The 20227-nt window shown below is 40.7% G+C and overlaps 1 protein-coding gene across 1 annotated transcript in view; it reads right to left on the bottom strand.

Moving 5' to 3' along the window:
• LOC123994701 (opioid-binding protein/cell adhesion molecule-like) overlaps positions 1–18101 on the bottom strand; it is a 185053-nt gene extending 166952 nt beyond the window's left edge. The window contains exon 1 of the mRNA XM_046297617.1: positions 17429–18101. Coding sequence (XP_046153573.1) covers positions 17429–17586 — 158 coding nt within the window. The 5' untranslated portion in view covers positions 17587–18101. The remainder of the gene's footprint in view (positions 1–17428) is intronic.
• Positions 18102–20227: the final 2126 nt, after the last annotated feature.

The following is a 20227-nucleotide window of genomic DNA, read 5'->3' as shown; positions in this document are numbered from 1 at the left end:
GGGCCATATCTCTATCGAACTCATCTTGAGTTGCAAAGATGTGGGAAAACATTTTGCATTGTACTGTACCTATTGAATTGAGATTATCACATATAATGAATTCAGTCAACAGCCAGTATGTTGTAACACTGCCGCTGCACAGATAACAAGTTGTATACTGTTAGCAGACATCCTTGTTTAACCACAATAGGCCTCTGTTCGACCATGAAAATTGGTCTTGTTACGTACAAAAGGTCAATAAAAGTCAGAAGAAAAAAAGTTGGGCAGAAAGTAAGTAGAAAAAGTGCAGTGAGCCAACAAGGAGGAGAGTGCAGGTGGCGAAGAGAGACAATTAGCCGGGGGAAAGTGACATGACGGCGTTGCCACTAATGAGAATTAATTATGTTGGAAAGGTGCAACTAAACATGCAGTAGGAATGGGAAGCGAGGACAGGACATAATGGATGCGGGCTGGCATCGGAAAGGGAGCGGCTCGGATTGCATTGTAGTGCATAGGTGCCCGGATATATAAAAAATGTATGACTCGATCTCCGTGATTTACGACAACACGAAAAAGCTGAAACCTAACTTGTGTAAGATGGATGTCACAGTAGGCTCCAACAGAAGACTGATGTGTGCTCAGATTACTCGATGCTCTTTCAGAGATGTAAACCACATAAAAAGAGGCACTCCTAGATAATGTCTAATAACTGCTTGTACAGCATCTCCATATAACGTTGATTTACCTTCTTTGAACAAAACAGTTGAAGGTTGTTGGTTTCATTGATGCAAAACCCCTCAAAATGCAAAGAATGACGAAGGTAAAATATCACCACCACTTCTATTAACTTGGGTGATGCTGAGGCACCAGTAATGCACCATCAGTTCTGAGTACCTTACAAACTGCTGCATAACACTGACTCCAACATATTTAGATGCAACTTTGGGTCCTACTGTTTCACTATAATTGAAATATTTTGTTTCAGATAATGTCAAATAAGATTTAGAGCTAAAAACAGCATTGTCACTCTTCGTCAATGTAGAATTTAGCTTGATCGTGACATGATTTTGCCTAAAACAGTTATGGGTAAGATAAATGGTGACTCAAGCTCTGTATCATATCCTTACAAATGTTTAATGTGCATTTTCCATTCAATGTTCCTCACATATTTTCAACTTTTTGTTTATTATGATGCAAATGTTATCCTTTCAAAAACTGTTTGATTGCCGACTCCTCAGCAACCAACATTAAAATCAAGCCTTTAGAGCCCAGCAGCTTAAGCTAATGACACCCTCATTTAAGCACCAGAGGGTGTGTGGTGCCTCTGCATGTTCAACACTTTATTTTTTTAATACTCTTGAGTAATTTGGCCTCATAAAAATGATAACTCATATCCAACCAAGCTAATAATGGCAACCGAAGCCCGGTGACCATCTGCTCGTTCCTTGGTTCCAATGGACAGTGTGACCAAATAGAAGAGGATTTATACCTGGCCTGCATGTGTAAATGCCTCCAGCTGCCAATTCTCATTGGTCGATATTATCAAAAGGGACATTTTCTATTTTGTGCTCTGACATCCACAACACACAGACAGAGATAATAAGGGAATTCAGGGAGATATGTGATTCTACAAATGTAGTGTAATTTGGTAAAATTACCAAATTATTAATTTCACCTAATTGTAACATTGTCATAAACATGTTTTCCCATCTTAAGAGATTCAATTAGTAAAAGTGACTCTAAAAGTAACTATTAAAGTGGCAGGCTTGACTGTAACAGGTTTGACGATTTCAATCCATAACTCCCCTTGTGACAGCCTACAAGACTGACTAATCAGACATTGAGAATGCTAATGAATCTGATCAGCCTGCCAGAAATAGAGCTCACCCACTGGATCATATGCATCAGCCTATAATAGCTAATATGCCTGCAAGGAGCTTTGGTAATGAAACAGCCTACAAGGCAACATCCTGATTTATCAGTCTCTGAGTTTGCTATTGAATCTCATCAAGCTCTGAGGCTGAAAGGGAATATGTGTGGTCCTGTGTAGCTCAGTTGGTAGAGCATGGCGCTTGTAACGCCAGGGTAGTGGGTTCGATCCCCGGGACCACCCATACGTAGAATGTATGCACACATGACTGTAAGTCGCTTTGGATAAAAGCGTCTGCTAAATGGCATATATTATTATTATATTATTATTATTATTTATTATTATTATATTATTATTATATATTATTGATCAGCCTGTAAGGAGTGGAGCTCACCCCTCTTTAAATGTAAATGTTATCCACAAAACATGAAGTCTGCCTTATAAATATACTCTATACACATATAAATTATGCAGGCTAACAACCAGCATAGATAACTCACAAGACTACCTTGCTAGATCACAAGACTAGATAGCCGAGTTAGCATACTAAGCAGCCCTGCTGTGATTGGCTCAGGTCTTGGGGGCAGCACGCAGCCTGGCAGACCAACTGTCTGTCAGGTGTTTTTCAGGGCTTAAATGCCCCGCTAGTCAAAAGCCTGGGTTTGGCAATGGCTGCTGCCACATGTTGTTCGGCAGCCATTTTGATTCTTCACACATTGGTAGTTCTCGTTTGGGCAAAAGTCCATCCTCTGTCCTCTCTCCTCCGTGACCCGGAAACCGATAAGTAGTCGCGGATTGTGTCAATTCTTTTAATAGGAAAATGGAAGATGGTCCTCCCCTCCTTGATAGCCTCCTTTTGGCAAAGAAGCACGAGCGTATCCTACCGTAGAAGTTTTGATATAATATGTTTAAAAACAACATGCTACTTATTGCTTTATCTATAAAATGTATTGCACAACTAACTTCATTTGTTTTTATTACTTTACACATTTATTTTGTGATCCACCTCTGTAAAAGTCATTGTCCTGATGACACGTGAGTAGAGGACAATCTCATTTCCAACAAGCGCATTTCCATCCATGATCCTTCTCCTCGTCACCACACCTCAATTACCTCTTTCAAAAGGAGACAAGGAGAGGACAGAGAACAGTGGACTTAGCAAAACCAATTGAGAAAAGGTAATTGTCTGCTGCTAGTCTGACTGGAATGCTTTTTCAAACTATTGCTTTTGTGAGATTGTGAAAGAGCAAGAGTCAATTAGGTTGAAATTATTATTTTCTGTCTAAACAATTGTACCAACCCAACCAGGTGAGCTTGTGAATGCCAAACACTGCAGAAGGAAAATGCTAGGAGGCCATATTGTTGCATGTGATTTGAGTTACTTCTGTCTTTCTGGAGAGGGATATTCAAAGTTTATTGTAAAGTCATTTTTTTATACCTTCAAAACCACTTAAAAAGTAATTCCCTACAGTTTATATTGAAATCCCGATACTGGTTGTAAAAACAACAAAATGTCTAATATTCCATTTGATTTAATTTCTGGAATCGTCTAATGAATGTCGTATTAATCATGCACAATACAACAGGCTCCTCTTGGTAATTCCCTTGTATTTCTTCCAAAGGTTAATAGATTTTCTTTATATCATGAATATAAAGGTGTAATTTTGAATTCTGCCATGGGCTTCACATCTCTGCAGGAAATTGGGCATGGGTGTTCCAGATGTATGTTTGTGTGAGGGCATGGGTGTTCCAGATGTATGTTTGTGTGAGGGCATGGGTGTTCCAGATGTATGTTTGTGTGAGGGCATGGGTGTTCCAGATGTATGTTTGTGTGAGGGCATGGGTGTTCCAGATGTATGTTTGTGTGAGGGCATGGGTGTTCCAGATGTATGTTTGTGTGAGGGCATGGGTGTTCCAGATGTATGTTTGTGTGAGGGCATGGGTGTTCCAGATGTATGTTTGTGTGAGGGCATGGGTGTTCCAGATGTATGTTTGTGTGAGGGCATACGTGTCATACGATGCTTTCAATGTATGTCCGTTACCTAACAAGTTTGACATGATGATCTGTACCAATTTTAAAAAAGTTTTAATCTGACTCCAATGCTGATGAACTTTTCTTACGGTTACAAGTCAATTATGGGCCAAAGTGAGGCCTGTGATATTGATTCTTACTCTTGGCCTTGAACAATTATTTAATGTACTAAGGGTGTACTGCAGACCACCCCTATTGCAATGTTGAGGTTCAAAAGGTTTCAATCATAGAATGGTTGTTCATTTGGGTGAATTATATTCCTATTATACTGATTTCCGGTAACCTTTCTATCCTGTGTTCTCAACAGCAAGCATAACCCACTTTCCCAGAATATGATTCCATATTACAGCCTGTGTTGTAGTCATTTTGTTGTTTGCTCTTTAAACTGTTTCCAATGTGATATATAGCCCTAAGGCTCAGACAATAAGAAGACACAATGGAAGAATAAATTCAATCACACCTTTGTTTCATCACAAAACCGGAGAGCAGCCTCTGTCCGGTGAAGTCCACAAAGCATATTGCATGTAAGTCATCTAACTATTTGTTACAACATGGTCATGCAAGTACATTTTTCACAGATTTTCGGACTACTAAACAACTATTGATTTAGAACCACTGAGAGTTAACGCAAGTCGCAAAGAAAACAGGAGCTGCCTTCACTATTCCTGCACCATTTCAACTTCATCATAAAATCACCAATGTTTTGTCTAATACAGTGACAACTAAAAGATACCAAAATGAATTTAGTCCGATCAACGTAAGCTAAATATGATGTGGCTGTCCATGGTTCTGATATGCATGCGTGCAAGTAGAAAAAACATGTTGACTCACCCTACTTGTAGAGAAACGGCAACGCCATTCTCCTCTCTTTCATGTTGTCATACAGTACAGGTTTTTCATTTATGTTGTCCTAGGTTATATGGCTAAAATGCTTGCTCGCCAGCCTAACTTCTGTGAAGGAAAATGTTATGTTTGTGCTTTTCTAATAACCAATTCGACTAGGTTCATGGGAGTGACTGACTGTGCTTGGGAGGAATCCTCACCATCAGTATAAGAAATTTGGCAGTATGCCCAGAACCTTGCTTTGAGAATGTAAAGGGATATCTCAGTTTCAATGTCTCAGCTTGGAGAGAAGAAGCCTCGTGAGGTATTGGTCGGTTACATACATGAACCAAACGTTAATTATGATATAATTATCAATAACGTAAATCATACAAATATAACTTGTCTGTGTAAGCAATATATAAGGAAATGAATGGGACTGCCCCGTCGGAGCTCCTGACAGACGTGTACTGCTTGGTACATTAAGTTTGTTGGAACCTCTCCAGCTTGCTGATAATAAAGAATTATTAATTTAAGATTGACCTCCAATGTCCCTGGTGGTAATTTCCACAACACTTCCTTTCATGGGCAACGATTAGCCAGCTAGTTAACATTAGCCTATTAAATCTAGCTACATATTGAACTTCCATCCTGTTAGGCCAGGGGCACAATATATGAATTTATGGTAGAATCCGAATCGCCGTTTTAATCATTGGCCAGTATGGAAAATTAAGAAAAACCAGAAGTACAAATCCCTATCTTCATCCATGGTTAATTTAGGAGTGCCAATTTTAGCTAGATAGCCACTGGAGAACAATGACACAACAAGATGCAACAATTTACGTTTTTTTTTACGTCAATGGCGTTTTGCTTTAGATGTGATGTGATCAAGGGAGGCCAAATGATTGCAAGCTTCCCTTGCATTCAATGCTACGGGTGGCAACAATGTCATAGTCTTTTTTACCAGACAACATCAGATAGATGGGTGAGACAGAGGGGCGCTGTCTTTCTCTCTTGTATGCTTTCTCCGGTGAGATAGATTTAGCCTCTTTGAATTGATGAAAAAACATTTAACACAGAGACGAAATACACATTGTTTTTATATATTTTTGTCAATTTTTTGTGCTTCCCTTGGCATCTATGAATACACGCCGCTGATCATTGCATGTTGCAGGAGTCTAGGATAATATGGTTATTGTCCCACGCAGTGTTCACATCCATCTCAAAGGGTTTTCTCATCCTTTGAATTGCTATGCATTTGGTTAATAATCTATTTTCTGCTGTGCTTCCAGATGTCTTGTTGAATGGTCCTTTCCAATTCCCAATGTCTTGTTGAATGTTTGATATAACAAAGCATTGATTTTCTGGTTGTCTTTTTGTTCTTCAAGGAATGGTCGAATGAATGGTCCTTTGTTTCTAAACCATTACGAGATCATCAATGTCATGTGGAGAAAAATGTTTCCGATGTGATTGAAATGTGAGCTTTTCATTTCTGAATGTGCAAGACGAATTCTACTGACCATTTGATTCCATTTTATTACAGAAGATGTGTTACTATCTGAGATTTCAACTACTGGTATATATTATTGCCGTAGATTTGACAGTGATTACAATTACCTGCAGCAGTTGCCTACTTTTACTTTTTGCTGCAGCAATATCCTGGTTAGCCCAGAATACAGACCTAGAATAAAACACAAGTCTGAACCTGTGACTGTACCAGTTAAGCAACACTTTTCCCACGCCGGAAGGTATGTCTAATCGGTAGACAGTTCTTACTAAATCGCCATCCTTTTATATACCAAGCAGTGCACAAGAAAGCATTGAATCCAGTTAGATGCTACCTGCCTCCCCAGAACAAAATCAGACAAGGATTACAAACACATGTTTGTCCTAGCTAATCAGCCTCGCAATACGGGTGCCATGCTGCCACAGACAGGAAGTCGAACGGAGCAAATTAGCACAAACATTGAAATCAAATACTATTTTCTCGTGCACTCCTTGGTTTTGTTGGTGATTCCAATACATGTATCACTGATACCACAGGAGGTTGTTGGCAACTTAATTTGGAGAATGGTATCAAAAACATCAAACACATGGTTGCCATGTGTTTGATGCCATTCCATTTGCGCAGTTCCAGACATTATTACTATTAGCCATCCTCCCCTCAGTAGCCTCCACTGATTGATACTTGTGATTTTGCTGTGCAGTTTAGCTATAGATAACTTTTTTGTGTGTCTCTTTGCTTTTGTGTTCATGCAGGTCTTTGCCACTGGTTATGGGTGACAGAGGACACCAGCAACAGCCATGACACTTGTTGTGAGTATGGCTGACAAATTTCTTAATGGCCACATTTCCTCAAGGTTGCAATCTTCTTTGCTGGTGACAGTGCTTAAAGTGCACTCTTATCGGAATCTGAGCCTCTGTACTATTTCCTGAAACATGTGTTAGCCAAAGTTAGAATATACAGTGGGGCAAAAAAGTATTTAGTCAGCCACCAATTGTGCAAGTTCTCCCACTTAAAAAGATGAGAGGCCTGTAATTTTCATCACTGGTACACTTCATCTATGACAGACAAAATTAGGAAAACAAATCCAGAAAATCACATTGTAGGATTTTTAATGAATTTATTTGCAGATTATGGTGGAAAATAAGTATTTGGTCACCTACAAACACGCAAGATTTCTGGCTCTCACAGACCTGTAACTTCTTCTTTAAGAGTCTCCTCTGTCCTCCACTCGTTACCTGTATTAATGGCACCTGTTTGAACTTGTTATCAGTATAAAAGACACCTGTCCACAACCTCAAACAGTCACACTCCAAACTCCACTATGGCCAAGACCAAAGATCTGTCAAAGGACACCAGAAACAAAATTGTAGACCTGCACCAGGCCGGGAAGACTGAATATGCAATAGGTAAGCAGCTTGGTTAACCTATTATTAGGAAATGGAAGACATACAAGACCACTGATAATCTCCCTCGATCTGGGGCTCCACGCAAGATCTCACCCCGTGGGGTCAAAATGTTCACAAGAACGGCGAGCAAAGAGCAAAAATCCCAGAACCACACGGGGGGACATAGTGAATGACCTGCAGAGAGCTGGGACCAAAGTAAAAAAGCCTACCATCAGTAACACACTACGCCGCCAGGGACTCAAATCCTGCACTGCCAGACGTGGTCCCCTGTTTAAGCCAGTACATGTCCAGGCCCGTCTGAGGTTTGCTAGAGAGCATTTGGATGATCCAGAAGAAGATTGGGAGAATGTCATATGGTCAGATGAAACCAAAATAGAACTTTTTGGTAAAAACTCAACTCGTCTTGTTTGGAGGACAAAGAATGCCGAGTTGCATCCAAAGAACACCATACCTACTGTGAAGCACGGGGGTGGAAACATCATGCTTTGGGCCTGTTTTTCTTCAAAGGGACCAGGACGACTGATCCGTGTAAAGGAAAGAATGAATGGGGCCATGTATCGTGAGATTTTGAGTGAAATCCTGTCTGGGACTAACATAAATGGAATTAAGTGTCCCCAAAGGTGGGGTCAAAATCAAAAGTAACAATCAGTATTTGTTGTGGCCACCAGCTGCATTAAGTAATGCAGTACTTAATCCACCTCATGGACTGCACCAGATTTGCCAGTTCTTGCTGTGACACGTTACCCCACTATTCCACCAAGGCACCAGCAAGTTCCCAGACATTTCTGGGGGGAATGGCCCTAGCCCTCTGATCCAACAGGCCCCAGACTTGCTCAATGGGATTGAGATCCAGGCTTTTCGCTGGCCATGGCAGAACACTGACATTCATGTCTTGCAGGAAATCACGCACAGAACGAGCAGTACGGCTGGTGGCATTGTCATGCTAGGAGGGTCATGTCGGGATGAGCCTGCAGGAATGGAACCACATGAGGGAGGAGGATGTCTTCCCTGTAATGCACAGCATTGAGATTGCCTGCAATGACAACAAGCTCAGTCCGATGATGCTGTGACACATCGCCCCAGACCATGATGGACCCTCCACCTTCAAACTAAGGCCTCGGTGTAACGCTCATTCCTTCGACGATAAACGTGAATCCGACCATCACCCCTGGTGAGACAAAACCGCAACTCGTCAGTGAAGAGCACTTTTTGCCAGTCCTGTCTGGACAAGCGACGGTGGGTTTGTGCAATAGGCGACGTTGTTGCCGATGATGTCTGGTGTGGACCTGCCTTACAACAGGACTACAAGCCCTCAGTCCAGCCTCCCTCAGCCTATTGCGGACAGTCTGAGCACTAATGGAGGGATTGTGTGTTCCTGGTGTAACTCGGGCAGTTGTTGCCATCCTTTTCCTGTCCCGCAGGTGTGATGTTCGGATGTACCGATCCTGTGCAGGTGTTGTTACATGTGGTCTGCCACTGTGAGGACAATCAGATGTGTGTCCTGTCTCCCTGTAGTGCTGTCTTAGGTGTCTCACAGTTACGGACATTGCGATTTATTGCCCAGGTCACATCTGCAGTCCTCATGCTTCCTTACAGCATGCCTAAGGCACGTTCACGCAGATGACCAGGGCCCCTGAGCATCTTTCTTTTGGTGTTTTTCAGTCAGTAGAAAGGCCTCTTTAGTGTCCTAAGTTTTCACAACTGTGACCTTAATTGCCTATCATCTGTAAGCTGTTAGTGTCTTAACGACCGTTCCACAGGTGCATGTTCATTAATTGTTTATGGTTCATTGAATAAGCATGGGAAACAGCTTAAACTGTTTAAACCTTTTCAAATGAAGATCTGTGGAGTTCTTTGGACTTTTACAAATTATCTTTGAAAGACAGGGTCCTGAAAAAGGGCTGTTTCTTTTTTTTCTGACTTCACAACACAGATCATATCCTTTTGTAAGTAATATAACCTACAACAGATTTCAAATGGGCAATACTCACTCTGATGGCTGTGGATGAGATCCCCTCCCCGCACAACGTGACGGCTGTGATTGCACACCGTCAGCAAGTGCTCTGTAGTCTGGCTCATAGTTTGACACAGCAAGTTTGACACTGTCTGTGAGATGTCTATTAGTTAGACAAGACCTGTTCTTTGACTTGATTATTTTAATCTGTGAAAAGGCCATTCGGAGATATGTTGATCCAAAGTAGGCCTTCACCTTAAGTGCGCAGGATGAAAGGAGGGAACATTTTTCAGTGTTTACCCCCGAAAGACCCTAAAAGTCACTTTCTTTTGCTTTCAACTCGATGTCATTTTGCAATTAAATTATCTCCATGTCAACTCTGATTGGTAAAGCAAATACTTGCTGGAATCTGGCGCACACATCAATCTCAACGGGGAAGAAAGGGTTTGAGATAAATGTAACAACCTCCCCTATGTCATTTAACTCCTGAAAAAGCCTGTTGAATTCGGATGCCAGTTTCTCCAGGTCGGCACAGAATTCTAGCATCTTTGTTTCCGATGTTTTGCGACATTTCCTCCAAGTTTGGAAAGTGCACCAGCCTTCCATTCCTCAGCTGAGAGGCCCACACACCCACCTTGGCCTTAAAGGCATTGACAGGGCTGATCATCATCCCTGAAGCCCATAGTTGAGCTCGTTCAGTTTTGCTGTTATGTCCGTGAGGAAACCCACAGTTGAAGTCGGAAGTTCACATACACTTAGATTGGAGTCATTAAAACGTGTTTTCAACATCTCCACAAATGTCTTGTTAACAAACTATAGTTTTGGCAAGTCGGTTAGGACATCTACTTTGTGCATGACACAAGTGATTTTTCCAACAATTGTTTACAGACAGATTATTTCACTTATAATTCACTGTATCACAATTCCAGTGGGTCAGAAGTTTACATACACTAAGTTGACTGTGGCCTTCAACAGCTTGGAAAATTCCAGAAAATGATATCATGGCTTTAGAAGCTTCTGATAGGCAAATTGACATCATTTGAGCCAATTGGAGGTGTGCCCATGGATGTATATTAAGGCCTGACATCATGAGAAAATCAAAAGAAATCAGCCAAGACCTCAACTAAAAAAATGTATAAACTCTGCAAGTCTGGTTCATCCATGGGAGCAAGTTCCAAACGCCTGAAGGTACCACCACATTCATCTGTACAAACAATAGTACGCAAGTATAAACACCATGGGACCACGCAGCCCTCATGCTGTGCAGGAAGGAGACAAGTTCTGTCTCCTAGAGATGAACGTACTTTGGTGCAAAAAGTGCAAATCAATCCCACAACAACAGCAAAGGACCTTGTGAAGATAAGGGAGGAAACAGGAACAAAAGTATCTATATCCACAGTAAAACAAGTCCTATATCAATATAACCTGAAAGGCCGCTCAGCAAGGAAGAAGCCAATGTTCCAAAACCGCCATAAAAAAGCCAGACTATGGTTTGCAACTGCACATGCGGACAAAGACTGTACTTTCTGGAGAAATATCCTCTGGTCTGATGAAACAAAAATTGAACTGTTTGGCTGTAATGACCATCGTTATGTTTGGAGGAAAAAGGGGGAGGCTTGCAAGCCGAAAAACACCATCCCAACGGTGAAGCACGGGGGTGGCAGCTTCATGTTGTGGGGGTGCTTTGCTGCTGGACGGACTGGTGCACTTCACAAAATAGATAGCATCATGAAGGAGGACAATTACGTGGATATATTGAAGCAACATCTTGAGACAGCGGTCAGGAAGTCAAAGCTTGGTCGCAAATGGGACAATGACCCCAAGCATACTTCCAAAGTGGTGGCAAAATGGCTTAAGGACAACAAAGTCAAGGTATTGGAGTGGCCATCACAAAGCCCTGACCTGAATCCTATAGAAAATGTGTGGGTAGAACTGAAAAAGCGTGTGCGAGCAAGGAGGCCTACAAACCTGACTCAGTTACACCAGCTCTGTCAGGAGGAAAGGGCCAAAATTCACCCAACATATTGTGGGAAGCTTGTGGAAGGTTACCCTAAACGTTTGACCCAAGTTAAACAATTTAAAGGCAATGCTACCAAGTACTAAGTGAGTGTATGTAAACTTCTGACCCACTGGGAATGTAATGAAAGAAATAAAAGCTTAAATAAATCGCTCTCTACTAATATTCTGACATTTCACATTCTTAAAATAAAGTGGTGATCCTAACTGACCTATGACAGGAACTGCAAATTAATTCAAATTAATTACTTAAAAATCATACAATGTGATTTTCTGGATTTTTGTTTTAGATTCCGTGTCTCACAGTTGAAGTCTATCTGTGATAAATATACAGACCTCTACATGCTTTGTAAGTAGGAAAACCTGCAAAATCGGCAGTGTATCAAATACTTGTTCTCCCCACTGTTTATACACACACACACACACACACACACACACACACACACACACACACACACACACACACACACACACACACACACACACACACACACACACACACACACACACACACACACACACACACACACACACACACACACACACACACACACACACACACACACACACACACACACAGTATATACAAGGAACAAAAATATAAACGCAACAATTTCAACGATTTTACAGTTCATAAGGAAATCAGTCAAGTGAAATACATTAATTAGGCCCTAATCTATGGATTTCACATGACTGGGAATACAGATATGCTTCTGTTGGTCACAGATGTCTTTTTTTAAAGTAGCTGTATCAGAAATCCATTCAGTCTCTGGTGTGACCACCACTTGCCTTATGCAGCACGACACATCTTCTTCGCATTGAGTTGATCAGGCTGTTGATTGTGGCCTGTGGAATGTTGTTCCATTCCTCTTCAATGGCTGAGCGAAGTTGCTGGATATTGGCATGGGAAGTTGCTGGATATTGGCATGGGAGGTTGCTGGATATTGGTAGGAACTGGAACGCTCCGTCATACACATTGATCCCGAGCATCCCAAACAAGCTTAATGGGTGACATGTCTGGTGAGTATGCAGGCCACAGACGAATTAACATTTTCAGCTCCATGAATTGTGTAAAGGTCCTTGCTACATGGGGCCATGCATTATTATGCTGAAACATGGTGGTGGCGGCGGATGAATGGCACGACAATTGGCCTCAAGATCTCGTCACTGTATCTCTGTGCATTCAAATTGCCATTGATAAAATGCAATTGTGTTAGTTGTTTGTCGCTTATGCCTGCCCATACCATAACCCCACCACCACGGGGAACTCTGTTCACAACATTGACATCAGCAAACTGTTCGCCCACACAATGCCATACAGTACATACACAAATTGGCTTAATGATTTATTTACTAAATAACAAAATCACCCAGAATTACATAAACACACACACAGGATAGATTATACATTGATTACTACATAATGCAATGAAAAGTCCCTAGTGGACTAACCCGATATGACGGCTGGTTACATAATGAAGGGGTGGGGAAAGAAATAGTGGGAGAATGAGAGACAAAGCAAATTTAAATGTGGATCTTTAGCACCCTAACAACCACTCATTCGGATTTAGAAATGAAATGTACATATTTACGCTTATATATCTTTGTCTCTCTGTTGAATTCGCCAGATCAGTCTTTGACGAATAGTTTGACAGAAGGTCTCTGGTTGTGTAAGTGTCTGGTTGGCCACCAGAGGTCACCATGTCCTTAGTAGTTGTAGTAGGTTTCCTTTGTTCTTGAAGTGTCTGTTAGGATGGATACATCAGACGTACCAATGGTCGTTTGATAGGGAAATGTTCTTTTCTCGTCTTCGGTCGAGTTTCTTACACTACGTTACATGCAGAGCTGCAGGCGGTGCATATCTAGTCTTCTTCTCTGTTGAGTTTCAGAGTGTCTTACCATCTGTCTGGTACAGTCTAACCATTGTACACGTGTAGCCACAGCTCGATGCTTTCTGGTCTAGTATTTTTAAACCATTTGTGACTTCTGGCTTACCGTCCGTATACTGGTCTTTAGTTTAAAACTATTTCTCAGCCGTGTAGCCACCGCTGCATGCTGTCTGGTCTAATGTATATTTCATTACGAGTCCTTTTATAAGCAGTCTGGAAAAATGGGCGATCCATCCTTTTGGCATAATGTCTGTGCTCACGTGGGAGTGGTTACTGACTGGGTAAAACTTTACATGAAAAACAATTGTCATTTAGAAGGCTAAAGTCACATTTCATCTTCTCACAAATAGTTGTATATTTAATCATATAAGTTTTACAACATTTAGATGTAACTGACAAACATTGAGAAAGCTCTTAAAGTTCCAATGTTTCCATTATAATGTCTTTAATTATATTTTTAATTTGAACCTTTATTTAACTTGGCAAGTCAGTTAAGAACAAATGATTATTTACAATGATGGCCTACCAGGGAACAGTGGGTTAACTGCCTTGTTCAGGAGCAGAATGACAGATTTTTACCTTGTCAGCTCGGGGATTCGATCGAGCAACCTTTTGGTTACTGGCCCAATGCACTAGGCTACCTGCCGCCCCCTAGGCTATCTGTCGATATCACCAAACAATAAATGATCTGACATAATAGTTCTTTACGTCCCTCCTGACCATTTCCCACATTCTTTGTGTTGGAAATATTGTTCCATTAGCCATTTTTGGATGTTGTAGTTTTGGCAGGAGGAATTTCCTTGTAACAAAAGGGTTCTTTCCCCTCAATACTGCATGGTCAAGGAGAGATAGTTCCTGCAAGGTATTTACGACCGTCATAAAACTGACCAATACCCCAGAAGGGGGCGTCTTGAAACCTTTGTTTAGCCGGCACCTTTGATCTCCATCCAGGATGGCAAGTCATGACAACTGTATGTTGTGGTGTGGGTGCATTTTCCTGTCATGGTTTGGGTCCACTTGTAGAATCTATGCCAAGGTGCATTGAAGTTTATCTGGCAGCTCCTGGTGGCCCAACACCTTTTAAAGAGACTTTATGTTGGTGTTTCCTTTATTTTGGTATGTGCTTGTGATAAAAACTTAATCCAGTTATTTTTTTATATTGATTTTCTGTGGCTAAAGTATGCTGCCTGGTGTATATTAAACATTGAGAGCATGCTCCTGTGATTGGATACAAAATTATAATAATACAAATATTTATATAATTTCTATATTTATGCCTTCCCTCTAGGGCCCTCTATGGGCTTGGGGCCAGCCCCTCACTCACACAGTTGACCAGTCACATTTATTTATTATGCAATTTATTTTATTAACCAGTTACCCAATTAAGCCAGGGCCTCAGTTACTTCCTCTCCTCTCCACATCTGATGATTAGCAGAGTGGCAACAGGCAGCAGCAGGCTGTCAACACTCATTGAGAGCAGGCTCCTGAGTCCTACTGTGGTTGGCGGTTGCAGTAAAGAATATTTAAAATATATACACTACATACTCTACATGACCAAAGGTATGTGGACATCTGCTCTTGAAACATCTCCTTCCAAAATCATTTGTTCCATGTTATTGATTCAGTTAATGTCATTTAAATATTTTTAAGGATGCTGTGGGCTTCGATACTGATATCGATGTGTGGGTAGGGGGTGGGATGGGGTCGTCAGCTGATCATAATGTAATATTATATTAACTGTTGTGGTATTGTTGTACAAACATTTTGATTATCCAGTAACAGAATAGAAGACAATAGATTATTCCATTATTTGTAACCAATCATGTCTGGAACCCATACAAAATGTATACAGCTCTGTCTGTCAGTGAGTGAGAGAGATGTGATCAAATCCTATCTGAATCTCCCAATTCATGAAAGATATAAGCAAAGGGGGCAGAGCTGACAAAGTGTGTATTCATGTCTTGGGTGACTGAAGGAAAAGTGGATCTTATGTCACATTCCAGCCCGGTTTTGCTAAGAGCCTGGCACCATACAAAGTAGGAGCCATTCTGGAGAAAGAGAGAATTGCCTGTGGTGGCCACTCCTGGACACATACTGGAGTCTTGGAGAACCATCCCTGAGAGAACTTCATTTTGACCATAGAACAAAGCTGTCAACCTAAAATGGTGTTAATCAGCAGGCAGGGATGATTAGCTGGCCAGTAGGGTATGAGGGCCAGGTTGGGAACTGGGGTTAAGACCTGTACTCTTGAGAGGTGCCATGATTTAGCACAGATTGATCACATCTGCATTAAAATGCTACTCTTTGAGTTTGATAAATGCCATTGACACTTGTATTAGAAACGGGAGATATGGTCAGATGAGACGAAAAGAGAGCTTTGGTCACGCACACCAGTGATGTGTTTGGCCTCGAAAGAAGGATGCATATGCAGAAAAGTACCTCATACCTACTGTAAAGATAGATATGGTGGTGGATCTTTTATGCTATGGGGATATTTTGCTTAACCTGATCCTGGGGCTCTTGTTAAGGTCAACAGAATCATGAACTCTAATAAGTACCAGGATATTTTAGCTAAAAACCTGGTTGCCTCTGTCAGGAGGCTGAAACTTCGCCACAAGTGGATCTTCCAGCAAGAGAAGGACCCCAAGCATACAATAACATCTACAAATAAATGGTTAATTAGCAGCAAAATCAACATTTTGCGATGGCCATCTCAGTCCCCAGACCCCATTGAAAACGTGTGGTTTGAATTGAAGAAGGCAGTACATAAGCACATACCTAAGAATATCAAGAATATCAGATCCCTCCCAAAGTGTTTTCGAATCTCATAAAACATTATAGAAAATGTTTTATGAGAAAACGTTATTGAAAAAGGCTAAGTGCTGTTATCCTCACAAGGGGTTAGTTAAGTGATGTTATCCTCACAGAATTGAGTATTGAAAACAGGGGTGCCAATCATTTTCACCACTATCTTTTTTAGATTATTATTGTTGAACAAAATATCTTTCTCTGAGCAATTGTATTAGTCGCCTATACAAAAATACAATTTTCCCATTTTTGTAGCATTCAATATAGCTAGCGCAGTATTTGTATTATTTATGTTATACAGTCTTTATCAAAGGTGCCAATCATTTTAGGTTGACAGCTTTGTTCTATGGTCAAAATGAAGTTCTCTCAGGGATGCCTCTCCAAGACTCCAGTATGTGTCCAGGAGTGGCCACCACAGGCAATTCTCTCTTTCTCCAGAATGGCTCCTACTTTGTATGGTGCCAGGCTCTTAGCAAATCCGGGCTGGAATGTGACATAAGATCCACTTTTCCTTCAGTCACCCAAGACATGAATACACACTTTGTCAGCTCTGCCCCCTTCGCTTATGTCTTTCATGAATTGGGAGATTCAGATAGGATTTGATCACATCTCTCTCACTCACTGACAGACAGAGCTGTATACATTTTGTATGGGTTCCAGACATGATTGGTTACCAATAATGGAATCTTCTGTTACTGGATAATCAAAATGTTTGCACAACAATACCACAACAGTTAATATATTATAATATTGCATTATGATCAGCTGACGACCCTATCCCACCCACATATCGATATCAGTATCTATGCCCACAGCATCCTTAAAAATATTAAAATGACATTAACCTTATCAATAACATGGAACGACAAAAATAGAGGTAAGTCTGCGTTTTGCATGCTATAGTGCTTGCTTGAGATTATGAAAGAATGACGCAGTTAGAGTTAATTATATATTATAAATAATAACATATTGCACATCATGCTTGCGAAGGATATTTGTGGATATTAAGAACACTGTAATGAATCCCCCCCAAAAAAATGGCACTTGTTTTCGACTATTATAGTTCTCCAGCACGCAATATGGCACGATTCGCCGAACCAATTACTTTGAAAGCATTGAAATAATGTACAAATGAAATGACTTACTTTAAGACGGCACTGTCCCCTTGTCTGACAGTGATGTTGTCCTTAGAAAAAGAATCCCCGCTCCTCGCTGGCACTCCTGCAGGTACAAGGAATAACAGTCTTACACCGATGACAACAAGGCATTTCCAAGGCGCCACAAAATAACCACAAATGCCCATTTTCCGTCAGTGCGCAACTTCCACAAAAACTTGAATGTCAAATACTCCTTGCTCCGTGCGAAATAGTGATGCCCACAGAAATTCAACTCCACTCGAAATGCTGTTGTGGTTGGTGGTCGACCTCTATTTGCTTGCCTCAAATATAAGGTGAGAATATCAAAAAGTAAGCTATATCTGTGCCTCTAGTAACCTATCTCCAAGAAATTTCCAGCTACAACAAGCTTCAGAGGAAAAAAGCGATGTGTGTTTTCTGAAAGCTGATGTAGACCGTCTCCCCAGCTTTGTGTATGTTATTTGTAATCGCCAAGAGATGGATGCTCGCGCAAAGATGCATCAGCAAAGTCTCCACTTGGGTAGTTCTCCCGATACAGCACAACACTGCAGTGACTCTAGAAACTAGTATGCTCTAAAATCAGTTTTGCATCCTTATTTATCAAGAACATAAACTAAATCCACCAACCAGCCAGCACCGCGGAATCAGGTGAAAGCACTCCTTGATTCGAGTGTGTGCCTCGCGTACAGGCAAGTCTGCAGTTCTCTCCTGCGCAGGTTATAAAACCATGTGTGCCATCCGCGCAGCATCCCTACTCCCGCTATTTTTAATACCCCATTGGATGATCAAGCAAGTGATTTGTACAGATAAATATATAGGCTAGGCTGTATGTCATTTAAACTATATCTTAGTCTGCGTTAAAATGACAATAACCACCACAATGAATAGGTCAATCGGGTTGCTTAAGGGAGTAAACGTTATTTATAATAATGTTTACATGGAGAAAATCGGACCTCTCTGAAATGAAAATGGATAACACTACCTCCAGCAAAAGAGATTTTAGCTACTCTCCGTGAACGCTTGAAAAAAAGTGACCCTCCTATATACCCTAAATAACAATTTAAACAAGGTGGATAGCAGAGAACATGTCTACCATTTACTCCCACGTCTTGGACCGACTAGAGCCTTCTGCAGTGTTAGAAACTATTCCTGGTGTTGGAAGCATGACATGGTAAGGCAGGATTTTGATAGCGCACAGGGCTGTGGGGCAGAAGGTTGTGGGTTCGCAGACCACCGTGGACAAGAGTAGGGGTAGAAATATTTCCTTTATAGTGAAAGCATTACATTAATCTATCATCGTATTTGCAGGTCCGATTAAAATAAAAAGCATTTTATAAACATTTCATGCAATTCTACTCATTTGACATGTAAACCGAATCTTTTTTTAATTCCACACATATTACCGACATTTCAGGCTAAGAATGGACAACGAAACTGTCTCCTTTGCATATAATAGGAATCTGAGCATAGTACTTTCAAAAAGTTATGCCTACCATTCTACACCAGACAAAGTAGTCCTACCAATGCAGAAAGAAATTAAGCTTTAATTGCTGGCTACTCTTCATCCGTGGGTTAACCCAACAAGAGGTCACACGTTTTTTCCTGAAAGCTGTCTGGGTTTAAACATATATTTTTAAATATATACTCTACCGTTCGGGGTCACTTAGAAATGTCCTTGTTTTTGAAAGAAAAGCAAAAAAAAATGTCCATTAAAATAACTTCAAATTGATCAGAAATACAGTTAACGGAGTAGTACACAGCGTTGTACGATATCTTTGGTTCCTTGTCAATTTCTCACATGGAATCACCATTATTTCTCAGAACAAGAATAGATTGAGGAGTTTTAGAAGAAAGTTCTTTGTTTCTGGCCATTTTTAGCCTGTAATCGAACCAGCAAATGCTGATGCTCCAGATACTCAATTAGTGTAAAGAAGGCCAGTTGTGTTGTTTCTTTAATCAGCCCAACAGTTTTCAGCTGTGCTAACATTATTGAAAAATGGTTTTCTAATGATCAATTAGCCTTTTAAAATTATAAACTTCGATTTGCTAACACAACGTGCCATTGGAACACAGGAGGAGGGATGGTTGCTGATAATGGGCCTTTGTACGCCTATGTAGATATTCCATAAAAAATCATCAGTTTCCAGCTACAATAGTCATTTACAACATTAACAACGTCTACACTTTATTTCTGATATATTTGATGATATATTAATGGACAAAAAAATGTGCTTTTCTTTCAAAAACAAGGAAATCTCTAAGTGACCCCAAACTTTTTAAACGTAGTGTGTACAGTTGAAGTCAGAAGTTTACATACACCTTAGCCAAATACATTTAAACTCCGTTTTTCACAATTCCTGACATTTAATCCTAGTAAAAATGTTCTCTGTCTTAGGTCAGTTAGGATCACCAGTTTATTTTAAGAATGTGAAATGTCAGAATAATAGTAGAGAGAATGATTGATTTATTTCAGCTTTTATTTTTTTCATCACATTCCCACTGAGTCAGAAGTTTACGCACACTCGATTAGTATTTGGTAGCATTGCTTTTAAATTGTTTAACTTGGGTCAAACGTTTAGGGTAGCCTTCCACAAGCTTCCCACAATAAGTTGGGTGAATTTTGGCCCATTCCTTCTGACAGAGCTGGTGTAACTGAATCAGGTTTGTAGGCCTCCTTGCTCGCACATGCTTTTTCAGTTCTACCCACACATTTTCTATAGGATTGAGGTCAGGGCTTTGTGATGGCCACTCCAATACCTTGACTTTGTTGTCCTGAAGCTATTTTACCACAACTTTGGAAGTTTACTT

Source organism: Oncorhynchus gorbuscha, linkage group LG02 (genome assembly GCF_021184085.1).
Source record: "Oncorhynchus gorbuscha isolate QuinsamMale2020 ecotype Even-year linkage group LG02, OgorEven_v1.0, whole genome shotgun sequence".
In the NCBI taxonomy this organism is placed as follows: Eukaryota; Metazoa; Chordata; class Actinopteri; order Salmoniformes; family Salmonidae; genus Oncorhynchus; species Oncorhynchus gorbuscha.
The sequence above is the reverse complement of the archived record's forward strand: the minus strand, read 5'-3'. Positions and strand labels throughout refer to the sequence as shown.